This window comes from Salmo salar, chromosome 20, assembly GCF_965601325.2.
Source record: "Salmo salar chromosome 20, fSalSal1, whole genome shotgun sequence".
Taxonomy (NCBI): domain Eukaryota; kingdom Metazoa; phylum Chordata; class Actinopteri; order Salmoniformes; family Salmonidae; genus Salmo; species Salmo salar.
The window spans coordinates 51,985,082-52,002,386 of record NC_138310.1 but is presented as its reverse complement, the minus strand read 5'-3'; the positions used below and the strand labels follow the sequence as shown (position 1 = coordinate 52,002,386).

At 41.2% G+C, this 17,305-nt stretch overlaps 1 protein-coding gene across 1 annotated transcript; it reads right to left on the bottom strand.

Annotated features, from left to right (window-relative positions):
* Nucleotides 1–4: 4 nt before the first annotated feature.
* Nucleotides 5–4,284, bottom strand: LOC106580778 (TLC domain-containing protein 3A). The gene is made up of 5 exons (XM_014162183.3): nt 4,080–4,284; nt 3,371–3,454; nt 1,459–1,675; nt 907–1,005; nt 5–779 (listed from the first exon to the last, which is right to left on the bottom strand). The coding sequence occupies exons 1-5, from the start codon at nt 4,196–4,198 to the stop codon at nt 480–482; spliced, it is 819 nt and encodes a 272-aa protein (XP_014017658.1). The 5' UTR covers nt 4,199–4,284; the 3' UTR covers nt 5–479.
* Between the last annotated feature and the right edge of the window lie 13,021 nt (nt 4,285–17,305).

The following is a 17,305-nucleotide window of genomic DNA, read 5'->3' as shown; positions in this document are numbered from 1 at the left end:
GGACTTATTGCATGTCTTTCAATGGTTTATTAATCAAAACTCACCTATTGAAAAACTTTGATCATCCACACTAGGACACAAGACCAGGTTACAACTTGACAAAAGCTTGGTCTTTCAGTGCTTCACCTCTACTTAATTTTTCTATGTCAAATCTGTATTTTCTTGTGCAATCTTTAACAAATATTCAAGTTAACTTTTAACAATAATTTGCAGATGGAAAGTTATCCTGATAAATCACTAAATATTTCCTGCGAGCTGCGTCTGTAGTAGTACAGACAGTATAACACACTGACCCCTGAGAATTTTGATAAATACCGGTCATTTTGTATTGATAGGCAGTTGCAGGTCCTAAATTCCACACAGACCGTTCCTTCAGAGGGAAGGATTGAAATAACTGCCAACTCATGGCATGGAAGACCAGCAGCAAAAGACGCATAATTGACATTACATGTTGCTAACCATAGAATTAGATGGCAACTCTAATCTGTTTTTGAGCCATCTTTGTGAGCAAGTTGACCCTTTGACGTAGTCTGACGCAGGTAGAGGCGATAGGCCTTGTGACACAGCAGCACAAACCAGTAGATCTGAGGTGCCAGTATGGATAGGTTGGCTAAGTTGCAGTGGAGCGGTAGATGGAAAGGCACTTTGTGGAAGGGAATGGTGTACTGCTGACCATACACCCAGTACATGTAGGGGAAGAGCAGGACACGGCAGGTGAAGAAACTCAGCAGAACCATCACACCGTTGACTCTGTGAAGCCATGACTCCTCAAGTCCCAACTAGAGAGGAAAATATAGGGAACGTTTACTAATTGTACGGCGAGTTACAGTACACTTAATACTATGCTCAGACTTCCTAAAGCACAACCAAAAACAAAGGGGTTTATGAATCTGGGTGTGGCTTTACCTGGATCAGAACCTTTCCTAACGAGACAAAGGGAGTGCTGAATTCTGCCATGAAGAAACAGCCAATGAAGAAGTCTCCACCTAGACCAGTCCTGAGGAACTGAGAAAAAAACAGCCCTATATGAATATTAAACACTAACTTACTGAGAAATGAGCACAGCCAGCTTTTGAGGATGACACGGCAGATTCTCAATAACAGAAACTGGACTATTGTTAAGCAATAAAGCCTGAGGGGGTGTGGTATATGGCCAATATACCACGGCTAAGGGCTGTTCTTAAGCACAACGCAACGCTGAGTATCCAGCCCTTAGCCGTTGTATATTGGCCATATACCACAAACCCCCGAGGTGCCTTATTATAAGTTGGTTAACAACGTAATTAGAGCAGTATAAATAAATGTCATACCCGTGGTATACGGTCTGATATACCACGGCTGTCAGCCAATCAGCATTCAAGGCTCGAACAAATGAGTTTATAATGACAAATTTCAACTCCCGTTGTAACACATCAGACCTAACGTTACGGTCCAGTAATGTTTGTGTTCCTTCCTCACCAGAATGGTGGGCATGAAGACCGTGAGGAGGACCATGTGATGGACTACCAGCAGGGGATGCCGGAGGAGGAACAGCTTGATGGTAAGGAGGGAGTGATTTCTGTACGCCTCGTGCCCTTTTACCTTTTGACTGTGGTAGTTACTCAGATACATGGCGTAAATATCAAACGCCATGTAAGGAGCGCCAAACCACACAAATTCATTGGTCAGTCTGTGCCTAAAGAAGATGGTGACACCGGTACATTAGGATCATGACGAAAGTAAGCACTTACAACAAAAAATCGAGTGTTGTGCGAAACAAATAGAAATGTGACTTCATCCTTATAGAAATCACAGAATCCTCTTCCTCCACCAAATGCAACTTTGGAGCTTTTAGTAAAGTATTATAAATAGGTCCCTGTGTTTTGGTTAATCATGTCACATGACCTGGATTTGAACATTTATTTAAAAAAAGGTCCCAAACAGTCATTCTGATTCGCATGTAAAATAACCTTTTGAGTGACTAAAATAATCACCCATTAAATATTTGCTTTGGATAGAAATGCTCAACATTTGAGAAAAAGTCATTATTCCTCTCATGGTTAACTACCAGGAAGTTTGAAGACAGGCTGAGTGGGCGGGCAGCATATATTCATGAGCTCGCCTTGAGTGACAGCTCTTTGAAACACCCATCTCAAGCAACTTGGATGTGTTGCAGTAAAATCATCAAGCAAATTTGGTGATACACAAAGCAACTCAAACACTGAAATTGCGTCAATGATGTATACATTTTTTTTGACGTCTTCCATTTGGCATGTCTCTTGTGAGGCGGTTCACAGCAGCACTGACAGGTGTTGACTTGACAACTGTGTTGGAGTTTTGAACAACCCCTCCCCCTTTTGTTCCATGCTGGCTGAAGACCTAGCTAGCCAATAAATAGCTAACCCCAGACACAGATGAAAGGGGAAATATAAGTATCTTTGCCATAGATTAATAGGGTCAACTTTTAATTATATTTGCTGAGACCCTACAGTCAAATTTTGGCACCAGTAGAGTAGCCATCTCACTATATAAACCTGCAAACAAGTCTTCTTTGATGTTGGTTACAAGTCGGTACTTATGACACACGATAGGGGACCGACCAGTAACTTTATGATCAAATTTTATTATTGTAGAAGCAACAGTAATTTTTCATACTTTGATCTGTTTTCATCAAATTTCATGAAAACATGATTGACTGTTCATGACCTTTAAAGCTTTTTCAACAAACGGTCCCCTTTTATGTCAGATGGTCCAGAACCATCCTCAGACAATTGCTTTCATTTTTGGTGTAATTCTCATTTCAGGAAAAGGCTGGAAAATCGAGGTCATGTGACATGATTAACCAAAACGCAGGGCCCTAATTATAAAGTAGAATTCTTGAGCGATGACAAACTATATCATAAACTGATCATCAATGCCAACTGACTAGTCAGATATTTGTAGGCTTATAAGGCTATATAATACTGATACTACTGCACAGTGCACTTAGAAGCCTACCTATTCTAATCTATAACCTGTGCCCTGTGATGTGAATAGAGTGTTTGGTATGAGATGATCATGTATAGAGTACTATGAATATTTGAGATACAGTTTCAGTCACTAAGGAAATAAACACAGCAAACCCCTGCTGATAATGAGAATATGATCATTGGGAATGGTTGTGTAAGTTGACCACAGTGTTAAGATGTTCTGCAACCTGCAGTAGGGGAGAAGTTTGGATCTCTAGAGATTACTCTAGTGATGGGCACTTGTACAGGTCAGTCTTGTATCATTCAGCCGACAAAAGTATCACTGGTACAAGTCTCACTCAGAGGAGAGGGGAGGAGATGACTCAATCACTACAAGTTATGATTGCTGGTTTGATGGCAATAATCAAAATATTCATTCTTACCTGTCAGACATCACATCACTGGAGGCAGTAGCAATAATGAACCCAGCAATAGTAGCCAGAGTGGCATGGATGGAGGACACCAACCTTGCAAAGAAATGGGATATATGATGAGGCTATGAAAGTGCACACAATTGGTTTTTCATTTGTTCTGATATTAATTTAAAATAAACACATTTGTATTTATTGGGTGCCAGTTAAAGGGTTAAGTAGACAATATAGGCTACGTTTTAGTGATTGTATATTTCTAGATAGGCTATATTTTGTGTATTTAAATTATATTACAAATATTGCATGAGGTACAGAAGAGGTATTTGGCCCATCCACACTTGGTCCTAAACAATATATTATTTTCAGATAAGGCATTTTTTCGGTTACACGTAACTTTTTACTTAAACCTTTTTTGGAAGTCCATCGGCCGTTTCTGCTGTAATGACGATAGTTGCTCAACGAATCTACATTATTTGGTAAGTACCGAACGCTCGTGATTTGCAAGTTGGATGGCGCCTGGGTTTAAAGGAGAATCGCCAAATTCAATGTCTCCTGTAAATCCAGGTTGTGGTTCAGTTCTGATAGATTGATCTCCGGAGTTGTTTTGATATAACTAGACATCTGCTCACTGAAATACCTGTTGTCACTTACTAGTGAAGTCATTCAAGGACAACAACTAGCTAGGTTATGCATATGTAAATATTAATGTAATAAAGCCTACCTTTCGCTGATCACAAACACATCTGCATCATTCCAACTTTTGAAAGCTGATTTAAGCACTTTCCTGGATATAAAGAACAATCCCGGGAAAAATGCAGTGCCCCAAGCTAACATAAACATGATACACTCGCTTTAACCCGCCCCAAAGTCAAAGTGCGAGGAAGCAGGAAGAGAACATTCACGGTGCAGATGCAAAATAATAGCAGCAGAGCGTTTTAAGGTCAGCTACTATTAAAATAATGTGCAGAGACGTTCCTGTTTTTCAATGAGGAAACCTTCAAAATAAAAGCCCTCATTTCAAAACATTGCAATGTAGATTTAAAAAGCTATTACAATGAATCAGTGGCCATTTTTATTGTGCTAATAAGAAAATACAACAAGGAATTTATGAAAACAATGATAAATATTCATGAAAAAAATGACTAATATATAAAAATAAAAGAAACATGTTGAGACTCGTATACAATAATTAGATGTAAAAAAGAAACTGTTCAGAGATAAAAGAGGGGTTGGAAGTACTTATTATTAGGGTCTCTACTAACCATATATTTTTGTTAGGGGGACTGTGGTCTAAATATCCAGCAGCACTTCGTAATCCGCCTATTTCATTGCCCCCAATGCAATACACCGGGGGTGTCAAACTCATTCCATGGAAGGCTTAGTGTCTGCTGGGTTTTAGTCTTTCCTCTCAATTTAGACCTAGACAACCAGGTGAGGGGAGTTCCTTACTAACCAGCGACCTTAATTCATCAATCAAGTACAAGGGAGGAGTGAAAACCCAAAGACCCTCAGCCCTGCGTGGAATGAGTTTGACATGTGCAATACGCAGTATATGGAAATCATTTGGTTAAAAATAAAAAAACGATCATTTGTGCTGAGGTTAAAGTGGGGTTGGAAGTACTCAGTAAGGTCTGTAAAATCTATATCTGATGTCATTTTCATGGGAGACTAAGGAGTGTTTAAGCAACATATCCTCAAGCCAACAACATATTTTGCATACCTGTACACAAAGTACCATCTTACACAAGATACCTAAAGGAATTCACAGGCTGCCTCCCAAATGGCACTATTCCCTATATAGTGCACTACGTTTGACCAGAGCCCTATGTCCAGACTATTATGAGGTTAACAGTATTTTTTTGCGCTTTGAAAATACTTTTGCACTACGATCATTTCACCCTTATAGTACCTTTTTACACAAGAAACCTTACACTATAAGAGGTCTGAGGTTAGGCCACTAGAGCCTGTCATTAAAGACTGTTAAAGAGAAGATGGACCAGATAGTAGACTGGTCAGGGGCAGACTTTGGACTCCATTCCATTGTCTTGTTCTTCCAGAAACGCAGAAACTCCTATACTCTCCCCTCCCCTCTGTTCTCTCTCTTCTCCCTCATTTTCCTCTCTCCTCCCATCCTCTCCACATTCCTCTCCTATTCCTATCTCCCCTCCAGACCTTCAGGCTCCATCACCTCTCCTGTAGAATAATATAATTTATACAACTGGTGGGTGTAATCCTGAATGCTGATTGGTTAAAACAGTGTCTATTCCACAAGTTGCCACCAGCAAAATCATGATTCAACTGTCATCATTTTTATGGATATATACAAAAAAATGTCACTTGAAAAAAGGTCAAACGAAACGCAGCTAATTTGCAGTCTTTCCTGCTTCAGTTTGAAGTGATTGTGTTACTGTACCTGTGTTGCTGGCTAGCTCCTCTGACCAACAGTGTCCTGACTAGTGAGCACATTTTCTATGCCAGGCGAAATTTCGCCTCATCAGCTTATTATGGATGTATCCAAATAAATGTCACTAGAAAACAGCTTAAACAAATGCAAATGCAAATGCAGCTACTTTGCTGTTATTCTGTCTGCACTTTTTGACGTGACTGTAAGTTAGCCGTAGTTGGCTAGCTAGCGAGCAAGAGATAAAGAACTTTGCCAGCCAGTATGGCAATGGAACATTTAGAACCAACGACTGGGTCGAGTCCATAGATCCAGAACAGAAATACTGAACGACTGGGTAGCGTCTCTAGCAACCCTCGATTTGTGTCGGGACTATATGTTGTGGAAGGATGAAATATTATGAGTAAATTAAGCAAAATAAAGTTTTTAATGAAAATGTTTCAATAATTATTTAAGTATGTTGGTAACCCGTTGTATAAAAGTGATAATGCCCTTGAAGCTGGTGTTTGGAGGACATATTGGCACGGTTTGCCGGCCCTCGACGAATCCTGTTCCGTTGCAACGTTCCATGCTGGCTGGACCAGACCGACAGCCTTACAGTATTGTGGTTAAGGGTGATATTAGGAATTTCTAATTCATTGATTCTTATCAGTAGATGGGATGAAATCAAGTTATTATTTAAACAGATACTAGAAACTCCAGCTAACTTTAGCCACTACTAGCTAAAAAGCAATGGGAGTGGTTACAGTAGGGGCATAAAAAAAGGCCAAATCACCTTTAAGAGTAATGTCAAAACAAATGATTCCTCTCCTCTCTCCTCCCATCTTCTCCTCTACTCCCCTTTCTTATCCTCTCACCAGGGGCCCTAGTCAAAAGTAGTGCACATGAAATGACACCAGATATAGATTCTACAGACCTTACTGACTACTTCCAACACCACTTTTACCTCTGCACAAAGAATAGTTTTTTCTTTATAACCCAATTTGTATTTCATATATAGTGTATTGCATTGGGTGCAATGGAATAGGCGGAGTACGGAGTGCTGCTGGATATTTATAACACAGTTCCCCTAAAAAAACTAAACATTTGGTTAGTAGAGACCTTACTGAATAATTTCCACACCCTCTAGCTGAAACATGTAGTCAAGTATTTTTCTCTATGGCCATATGTATTTTATATATACGGTGTATTGGATTGCATTGCAATGAATGGGGTGGGTGGAGTAAGGAGTCACCAGCACTCTGTATTAAACCAGTTGCCCAGCACAAGATATCATTTATATTCTACAGAATCTATTGAGTCATTCCAATAACATATAAAGTGTGTTTCATTAATTAATATACATAATCGTTTTTAACATAACAGTATTTGTGTAAATCTTCAAAAGAAATGCTGTTATAAATAATACAAAATATAAAAGCTAAAATTGTTTTTTTTTACCCAAGGTCTTTGTTCTTCCAGAAACACAGAAACTTCTCTCTTCTTCTCCAGACCTTCCGAACAATCATGTTTGTGCTGCCAGCATAATTTCCTCAATTCAGAGATGGAAGGCGTCGCTTGTACTGCTCAATTTCTCGGCTGGGATAATGGGATAAAGTTCTACAGCTGCACCATCAAGAGCATCCTGACCGGTTGCATCATCGCCTTGTATGGCAACTGCTCGGCATCTGACCATAAGGCGCTACAGAGGGTAGTGTGTACGGCCCATTACATCACTGGGGCCAAGCTTCCTGACATCCATGACCTATATACTAGGCAGTGTCAGAGGAAGGCCCAAAAAATTGTCAAAGACCCCAGTCACCCAAGTCATAGACTCTTCTTTCTGCTACCACATGGCAAGCGGTACCGGAGCGCCAAGTCTAGGACCAAAAGGCTCCTTAACAGCTTTTACCCCCAAGCCATAAGACTGCTGAACAACTAATCAAATGACCACCCATTTGCTAGCCTTGCATGCTGACGAAGAAGGCAGTTTAATTAACCTAGCAGAGCAATAGTAATGGTGTATTTTTGTAGGCACGAACTCAGTCATGGCTCATTGGCCAAAGCCTATGGGGAAATAAATGTTTTTTAAAAAGATTTTTGGATAAACACCGAAAATATAGTAAACACAGGCTTAGGAGATCTTAAGTTTTGTCCTATGAGATAATATTCATCAGCTAACGTAACCTTTTGTGGATTTTGAAGCATTTATGTAATTAAACAAGCACATAAAGGCTTCATCATTCATAAAGGTCATGTTAACTGTCTGATATCATCTCATAGAACAACACGTATAAGATATCCTAAGCCTTTATCCCCAAACCCCACAAATTTCCCTTAAGAATGGCTGAATAATCCAGAGGTAACCAATTTCTGTTTGTTAGGACAAGTTGGCGAGCCCTATTTCAATCTTCGAATTATTCCATTATCCCAGATCCGTGTACGGTTCATTCAATCAATATCCTAATTTAAACAGCTAAGATGGATAATTTAAACTGCATGAATAAATGTTTCTTATGTTGTCCACAAGATTGAATTAATGAACAGAGATGTTGAGGAGCTGCAACAGGATACCTGTGCTAGCTGTTTTCAAAGTAAAAACTGTGTGACTATCTGACGTTACCTGACCATTGCACCAGCTAAACTCAGCAAAAAAAGAAACGTCCTCTCACTGTCAACTGCGTTTATTTTCAGAAAACTTAACATGTGTAAATATTTGTATGAGCATAACAAGATTCACCAACTGAGACATAAACTGAACAAGTTCCACAGACATGTGACTAACAGAAATGGAATAATGTGTCCCTGAACAAAGGGGGGGGGGGGGGGGTCAAAAGTAAAAGTCAGTATCTGGTGTGGCCACCAGCTGCATTAAGTACTGCAGTGCATCTCCTCCGCATGGACTGCACCAGATTTGCCAGTTCTTGCCATGAGATGTTACCCCACTCTTCCACCAAGGCACCTGCAAGTTCCAGGACATTTCTGGGGGGAATGGCCCTAGACCTCACCCTCCGATTCAACAGGTCCCAGACGCGCTCAATGGGATTGAGGTCCGGGCTCTTCGCTGGCCATGGCAGAACACTGACATTCCTGTCTTGCAGGAAATCACGCACAGAACGAGCAGTATGGCTGGTGGCATTGTCATGCTGGAGGGTCATGTCAGGATGAGCCTGCAGGAAGGGTACCACATGAGGGAGGAGGATGTCTTCCCTGTAACGTACAGCGTTGAGATTGCCTGCAATGACAACAAGCTCAGTCCGATGATGCTGTGACACACTGCCCCAGACCATGACGGACCCTCCACCTCCAAATCGATCCCGCTCCAGAGTACAGGCCTCAGTGTAATGCTCATTCCTTCAACGATAAATGTGAATCCGACCATCACCCCTGGTGAGACAAAACCGTGACTCGTCAGTGAAGAACACTTTTTGCCAGTCCTGTCTGGTCCAGCGACGGTGGGTTTGTGCCCATAGGCGACGTTGTTGCCGGTGATGTCTGGTGAGGACCTGCCTTACAACAGGCCTACAAGCCCTCAGTCCAGCCTCTCTCAGCCTATTGCGGACAGTCTGAGCACTGATGGAGGGATTGTGCGTTCCTGATGTAACTCGAGCAGTTGTTGTTGCCATCCTGTACTTGTCCCGCAGGTGTGATTTTGTGATGTACTGATCCTGTGCAGGTGTTGTTACACGTGGTTTCCCACTGCGAGGACGATCAGCTGTCCGTCCTGTCTCCCTGTAGCACTGTCTTAGGCGTCTCACAGTACGGACATTGCAATTTATTGCCCTAACAAGATCTGCAGTCCTCATGCCTCCTTGCAGCATGCCTAAGGCACGTTCACGCAGATGAGCAGGGACCCTGGGCATCTTTCTTTTAATGTTTTTCAGAGTCAGTAGAAAGGCCTCTTTAGTGTCCTAAGTTTTCATAACTGTGACCTTAATTGCCTATCGTCTGTAAGGTGTTAGTGTCTTAACGACCGTTCCACAGGTGCATGTTCATTAATTGTTTATGGTGAATTGAACAAGCATGGGAAAAAGTGTTTAAACCCTTTACAATGAAGTTCTGTGAAGTTATTTGGATTTTGAGGAATTATCTTTGAAAGACAGGGTCCTGAAAAAGGGACGTTTCTTTGTTTTGCTGAGTTTAGTCATAAGGGCCACCAACAAGTAACCATACTTAGTTCAAGGGGAAGTTCACCCAAAAATACTCCTGGGCCTTTTACAACACTTACTTGGCTGTTTGTCAGTACCCCAGACAGTTTTTAGGTCCATTGTTTGAGTATTTAGATGTCTGTATTTTTATATCAATATGCTGATATTCTGAAATTACCTAAATTGCATTAAAAACGGTGTATTCATTGTTACAGAATCAGTGATTGTGGTGTTTAATGTAAAAAGTATAAAAAACAGACCTACTTTGTGCAAGCGCAAAGGACTTCCATATAGTATGTAATCCGGTAGATACTTTTCTTCGTGGTTCTAAAATGTGTGGCCACAGCCTCTCCTCTGTCTACAGTTCCCACTGAACTGGAGGCTGCTACTGTACATTCTGATTCTGTATAGAAAAATGTGGAGGGGATGTCCATCTCTAAAGAGACTTTGAAGCAGTAGAATGTCTTAGGGACGTTAGATTCTCCTAAAGAGTGTCATGCCCTGACCTTAGAGATCCCTTTTATTCTCTATTTGGTTAGGTCAGGGTGTAACTAGGGTGGGCAATCTATGTTTTCTATTTCTTTGTTGGCCGGGTATGGTTCCCAATCAGAGGCAGCTGTCTATCGTTGTCTCTGATTGGGGATCATACTTAGGCAGCCTTTTTCCCACCTTTAGTTTGTGGGATCTTGTTTTTGGTACTGTGCTGAATGCCCTACTGAATGTTACATTTTCGTTTTGGATTATTTTTTTATTTTGATTCGGTGTTCATCTAATAAAGAATGATGTACGCTTACCACGCTGCACCTTGGTCCGATCCTTCAATCAACGAACGTAACAAAGAGATGGACCAGAGAGATCGTAAAGCAAAGGAACCGCAAGCAAATTCCATCTGCTGGCAAGTCATTTAAATAAAGTTGTTTTTTGATAATTGTTCTGTATGTGTTTGTGTTATCCACTTGCTGTATGTGGAGCACTAGTTTCAGCATCCCTTTTCACCATATTATACAACGTTGGGCAATGTTCAGATGAAAAAAAAATGTTGTGTAGAAAAGACATGCCTCTGATATGTAACAATCGCTTTCTCAATTGTCCTTCCTTGTGGATATTTTGTTACCTCTTTCTCAACGCATTGGAGGAGAAGTTCCAAGGTCCCTCCCCGATCGGGAGTCCCATAGGGCAGCGCACAATTGGCCCACCGTCGTCCGGGTTAGGGGAGGGTTTGGCCGGGGTAGGCCATCATTGTAAAATAAGAATGTGTTCTTAACTGGCTTGCCTAGTTAAAACCTGTTGGGGCTAGGGGGCAGTATTTGCACGGCCGGATAAAAAACGTACCCGATTTATTCTGGTTACTACTCTTGTAGTAGATTTGGATAGAAAACCCTCTAAAGTTTCTAAAACTGTTTGAATGGTGTCTGTGAGTATAACAGAACTCATATGGCAGGCCAAAACCTGAGAAGATTCCATACAGGAAGTGCCCTGTCTGACAATTTGTTGTCCTTCTGTTGCATCTCTATCGAAAATACAGCATCTGTGCTGTAACGTGACAAGGCTTCTATTGGCTCTCTAAAGCCGCCAGAAAGTGGAATGGGGTGTCTGCTGTCTCTGGGCGAAGAACAGCAGGAGAGTTTGTAAGTGGTCAGCCTGGGGACAGTGAGACTGAGATGCGCTTTCACGAGAATTCTCCATTTTTTTCTTTAAGCCTTTGAATGAATACAACGTTGCCCAGTTGGAATATTATCGCTATTTTACGAGAAAAATAGCATACAAATTGATTTTAAACAGCGTTTGACATGCTTCTAAGTACGGTAATGGAATATTTTGACATTTTTTGTCATGAAATGCGCTCGCGCGTCATCCTTCGGATAGTGACCTGAACGCACGAACAAAACGGAGCTATTTGAATATAACTATGGATTATTTGGAACCAAAACAACATTTGTTGTTGAAGTAGAAGTCCTGGGAGTGCATTCTGACGAAGAACAGCAAAGGTTATCCAATATTTCTAATAGTAATTCTGAGTTTAGTGAGCCCCAAACTTGGTGGGTGTCAAAATAGCTAGCCGTGATGGCCAAGCTATGTACTCAGAATATTGCAAAATGTGCTTTCGCCGAAAAGCTATTTTAAAATCTGACACCGCAATTGCATAAAGGAGTTCTGTATCTATAATTCTTAAAATAATTGTTATGTTTTTTGTGAACGTTTATCATGAGTAATTTAGTAAATTCACCGGAAGTTTTCGGTGGGTATGCTAGTTCTGAACATCACATGCTAATGTAAGAAGCTGGTTATAGCATTCTTGAGGTATTTGTATTTCGCACCACGTGATTCCACTGGCTGTTGACTAGGGTGGGACGTCGCCCAGGGAGGTTAAATAAAGGTTAAATAATAATTATAATAATGGATAATTACACAGTCTTACTATTGGTCTTCAAGAAAGGAAATCAGAACGAAAGGAAGTAAATAAAGAGATGGTAGCTAGCTAGGCTTAAGTAAAGTAAGGCGAATGTAATGAACACGAGGGGAGACAGAGAGCTGGTTTCAAGAGCAAGGCGCAGCAGGTGTTTATTGTAAAGGACACAGGAGGAGGCAGGTAGCTGGGTCCAGGGGCAGGCACAAGATCATACACAGGTCCAAAAGGGCAACAGTACAGACAGGGAAAGGGCTAGTAACGTAGTCCGGGAGATCAGACAATAGGCAGGGAATAGGCAAACGGCGTCGTTAGTGAGGCAGGCAAAAACTATCATACACGGGAGGAGTAAATAAACGGAAAAATCAGAGCTCTGAAAGATGTGTCACAAAACAAACAATACCTCACAGTGATGGTGTGCAAAGAACTGAAATAAATAGTGTGTGATAATGACATACAGGTGTGTGAACAGGTGATTAGAATTCAGGTGATTGGGATCTGGAGAGTGAGCTGCGTTTAGGGGATCTAGGTGTTTGAGATTGTGAGCTGGAAAGTGGGCTGGAAAGAGAGCTGCGTTCAGGGGATCTACATGTTTGAGGGTGTGAGTTGGAAGCAGACATTACAGTGAATAACATTAATAGTCAAGTAGCTGAGTGAAGTTGGCCAAAATGAAGTGCATTGTACCGGGGTGGAATAATGTTCCGGTCAGATACAAATACACTACACATGTTCGCTCTTTTCCTGACCGCGATGGAGTTTTGTGCTTATGGTGTCGATACGACACCTGAAGTCATTCACCAGCTGCTGTTGACCGTGTCCAGTGATCACTTTGTGGCCACTGATTACAATGGGTACCGGTTGAAACCGGGTTTGTTTCCCACCATCTTTCCGCCATAGACGGAAAAGCTCCAGCCATTCAAAGTATGTTGCTAGCTAGCTAAGTTGCTAACGTTAATACCTGTAGCTAGTCACCACAAAGTCATTTATAACGCTATCTGTTTGCCGTTCCTTGAACTAATTTGTGGTGTTTTTAGCTTAGCTAACATTTACTACTTTAACGGTAACATTATCCTCTCCTACTGACTGCTTTGTTTATTTAGCTTTGTGAAGCAATTCTCTTTTTCATTATAACGTATATTCTTTTCTACTAGGCATCAGTTTTATGTAGTGCTATTGATTACATAAAATGACTTGCCCTAGTTAAGGTACACGAGTAGGACACAGCCCTATCCAGAAACACATAGATAAATATATGGCTATGGCCCTAGCTGGTGCATGAGTTGTCATGACAACAAACTAACCCAACCTTACATTCTTTACATTAAAACATTTAGAATATCAGCTGAATTGACATGTAATGACTGACTCTCTGTTTTATACCAGCCAACATCACCAATCACTCTTTCTGTTTCTACCTGCCTGGGAGGGAATGGAAGAAGGAGAAGGGTGGTGCAACAGACATGAGAATAGAACAATGAACCATACTGTCTCGGATCTTTTGTATCCTTTTCACACCCTTTTCAAAGAGGGGACCCAATGTTCCTTCACTCATGCCTCCTCCAATAATTTTTCAGGAGGATGCAAGGAAAGACTAATTAGGACTCGTTAAAATCTTTGTTTTGTTATTCAGTTACACATCTTTCAGGAGATCCGAGAAGCTGTGTGGAGTAATCCAAACAGGCCAAAGACTGGGTAGAGAAGAGTGTCTGAACAGAAGACATTCAACTTTAGAACCCGACTGGTCCAGCAGGCTGTTAAGCGGCGGGAAGATAAACAGATCGCATGCAAAGATCCAGACTCCGAAGTTGACACACCAGACCTAGCTCCCAACATCGCACCGGTTGAAAAACCAACCAAAGAGGAGCTGGTGGCAAAACCTTTCAGCCTAATGATGGCAGTGTGATGTTGTGGAACGCCATCAGTAACATTGATGGCTGTGTGCAATGTGACTGCTATGTGGACCACCTGGAACAGCACCATTCTCTACCTCAGGGTGTATTCATTCCGGTAAACTCACGGGCATAGACATCAGAATGAATAGAACAGGCTTGGAACCTATAACTCCGGAAATTTGACTGGTCGACTAATGGGTACACTTGCAGTGGATGCCTGATGTTGTCATCAAATCAAATGTTATTTGTCACATGCTTCATAAACAACAGGTGAAGACTAACAGTGAAATGCTTACTTACGGGCCCTTCCCAACAATGCAGAGAGAAAATAGAGAATTAATAGAAAAGCAATAACACGTAATAATAAATACACAATGAGTGACGATAACTATATACAAGGGGTAAAAGTAACGAGTCGATGTGCAGGGGTACAAGGTAAATGAGGTAGATGTGTACATATAACTAGGAATAAAGTGACAGATAATAAACAGTAACAGTAGCGTATTAGGCTTAGTGCCTTTGAATTCATTTTTAGAAACACAAGTTTGGTCAGTCTGTGGCTTCAGGCTCATGCGATGGTGCCTGGAGAGCAGGCCAGCAGCAGCGAATACCTTCTCCGCGCTTGCAGAGCAACTGGGGATGCTAAATACCCTTCAGACCAATCTTGCCAGGCTGGGCAGGGATGCAGAGTTTTTCTATTTTTTATATTGGTAGGCCAAAAAGGTTTTTAGGCAAAATAACCCTATCAAAACGGAAAGTTACTTCAGAGGTAATATGTCAGACAGCCTGTTGGGATATCAGATTTTTTGTTTATAACTACTCTGTTACAATGACACACTTTGCTAGCTACCCATCTCATTCCTTTCTGTTAGCATGCACATGTAGTAAGTACATCATCATGCTTTCGGGATAGGTATCTTCAGATTCCACAAGGATTCTACATCACCGCACTCCGTCTTGCTCCTCCTCATCTTTGTTAGTCACGTTGATTTGTGTTTTATCAGTTTATTTATGAAAATATTTAACAAACTGAATGACAGTAGCTAAAGCAAGGGGCTATAGCAGCACACAAATAGCCTACAAATGCTGGGCCGGGCATGCCCTGAGCTCGTGAAGTGAGCGCTACTGGAGTGAAATTGGAGAATGTCCTGCCTCATGGCCCCAGTATAAAGAGTCAGGGTGTTTTCATGGAGAGAACAAAGGATTCTTCCACCTCACAGAATTGGGGAACCGAACGACATTTATGTTCTGGAGAAGGTATAAAAGATCGGTGAAGAATCCAGCTATGAACTGGTCCGCTTGGTACAATTTTGTGAAGCTCATTAGAGACAATATGGCCATATTACCATACTAAGGTTTATATACTAGCCTCAGCGATGAGACTTACATCTAATGGTTGTATAAAATGATTTAATAAGATTAAAGCTATTTGGAATATGTTGAGATGCTATGTACTGATGTTAATGTGAGAGAATTGTATTTCTGTACAAAGCTTAACTCAGTCATCGGCACGCCCCCAGGGACACAGACTGGACAAGGCGTCATGTGACAGCTTTTCTATGTTCAGCATAAAACCCCCACCCAGAATTTCTTTCTTTAGACCAGGCCTCCACTCCATTACGAGTTGGCCAATAGGTTTGACCATGCATCCCTCTACTGAACTTTAACCATACCACATGGTTAAACTTTTAGACTATCAATACCGACAGAATAATAACAAGTCTTTGATATTAATTACTAGTCTGCAGCTAGAAATTTGTTACCATTGTACGCGAAGACCGGCGAAACATCCATTCTATAACGACATTAATGAATGTCGCATTGAAAGATCCATTCTAACCAAGAGAGAGAGAGAGAGGACGAAACTCTCCAACAAAGATCACGACGACACACTGAGCGTAAATATATATATTGATTGCAATTGTTTCCGAATGAGTGAGCGTTCATGTGCAAAGGCTTAGCATATCAATTGTTAATATTTATCAACTCTGTTGTGCCTTCTCCGCTGCCCCCAACCCCCTTGTTTGTTTAACAAGCCGCTATGCCGGTTTAGCCCACTAGGGCACATTCCTCTACCATTTCTTTGTAATGATACTGTTTTGTGTGCTTTCTGTGAATTACTTAGTTTAGTAAATAAATTATTTTAAGACAATTGATGTATGGATGACTTAGTGAAGACTGGGTTCGTGCAGATAACAACAATTTACGACGTTTGGAATGAGACTGGACGCGAGGTAATAACACATCATTAAAACAAGAAGATAATAGATCAGATCTTATAATATAATATATAATGTTATGTCCAATACGTCCTCTATGTCAACTAGGAACGTCTCAGTATCGTTTGGCTGACCTGGAATGGGGTCAAAGGTGGGGAAATTTTAGACGAGTTTGTCAAGGCATTCCGCGTCAAGTGGGTGGAGAGGGTTGGCTTCATCCTTTGGGGAAATTGGGGCCGAAAGGCCAAGAGGAGAAGCCAAGCTTTGGCTTTGTTGGCGAAGAGGCGCATATTGCTCAGTGCCAAATGGCCAAGAGGAGAAGACTGAGGGACACATGAGGGAGGCAAAGTCTTAAATCTTCTATCGTCTTCACTCCTTTGAGTACCGGGCTCCGGTTGCTTGGTTGGGTAGTCACGCTGTAGCACGTGACCGTTCTGGAATTCCACCACATTGTACCTAAGGGTGGTATTCTGCTGCATTGCAGAGTCTACTTGAGCGCTTAGACTACTGATTTTGGACACGTGAGTGTCGCACTTGCTACTTTCGGTCTCATACTTATCTGTCATGGTTTGCAGATAGAGGTCGTGAGTACGAGAGATTCAGTGATGAGATTTCCTCCGCTTGCTTAGAAATCAATATTTCCATTTGCCTCATCTAAGTTCTCTCATCATTAATTTGGTCAGCGACTTCAATAAGTTCTTCTGACCTGTCATCCAACTTAGTCATTGTGTAAACTTTAATTAACCTGAAAGTGTTGCTTCATCTAGATTAATATGGAAAAGTTTAAAATGTCTCATTTACTTGGAAGAACCTGAAAAGGTATGTTCGACAATTTAACTTATTAAATTGAATGAGACGATTACATCCAATCAATTGAGATTGGCTGGATTATCATAAGCGT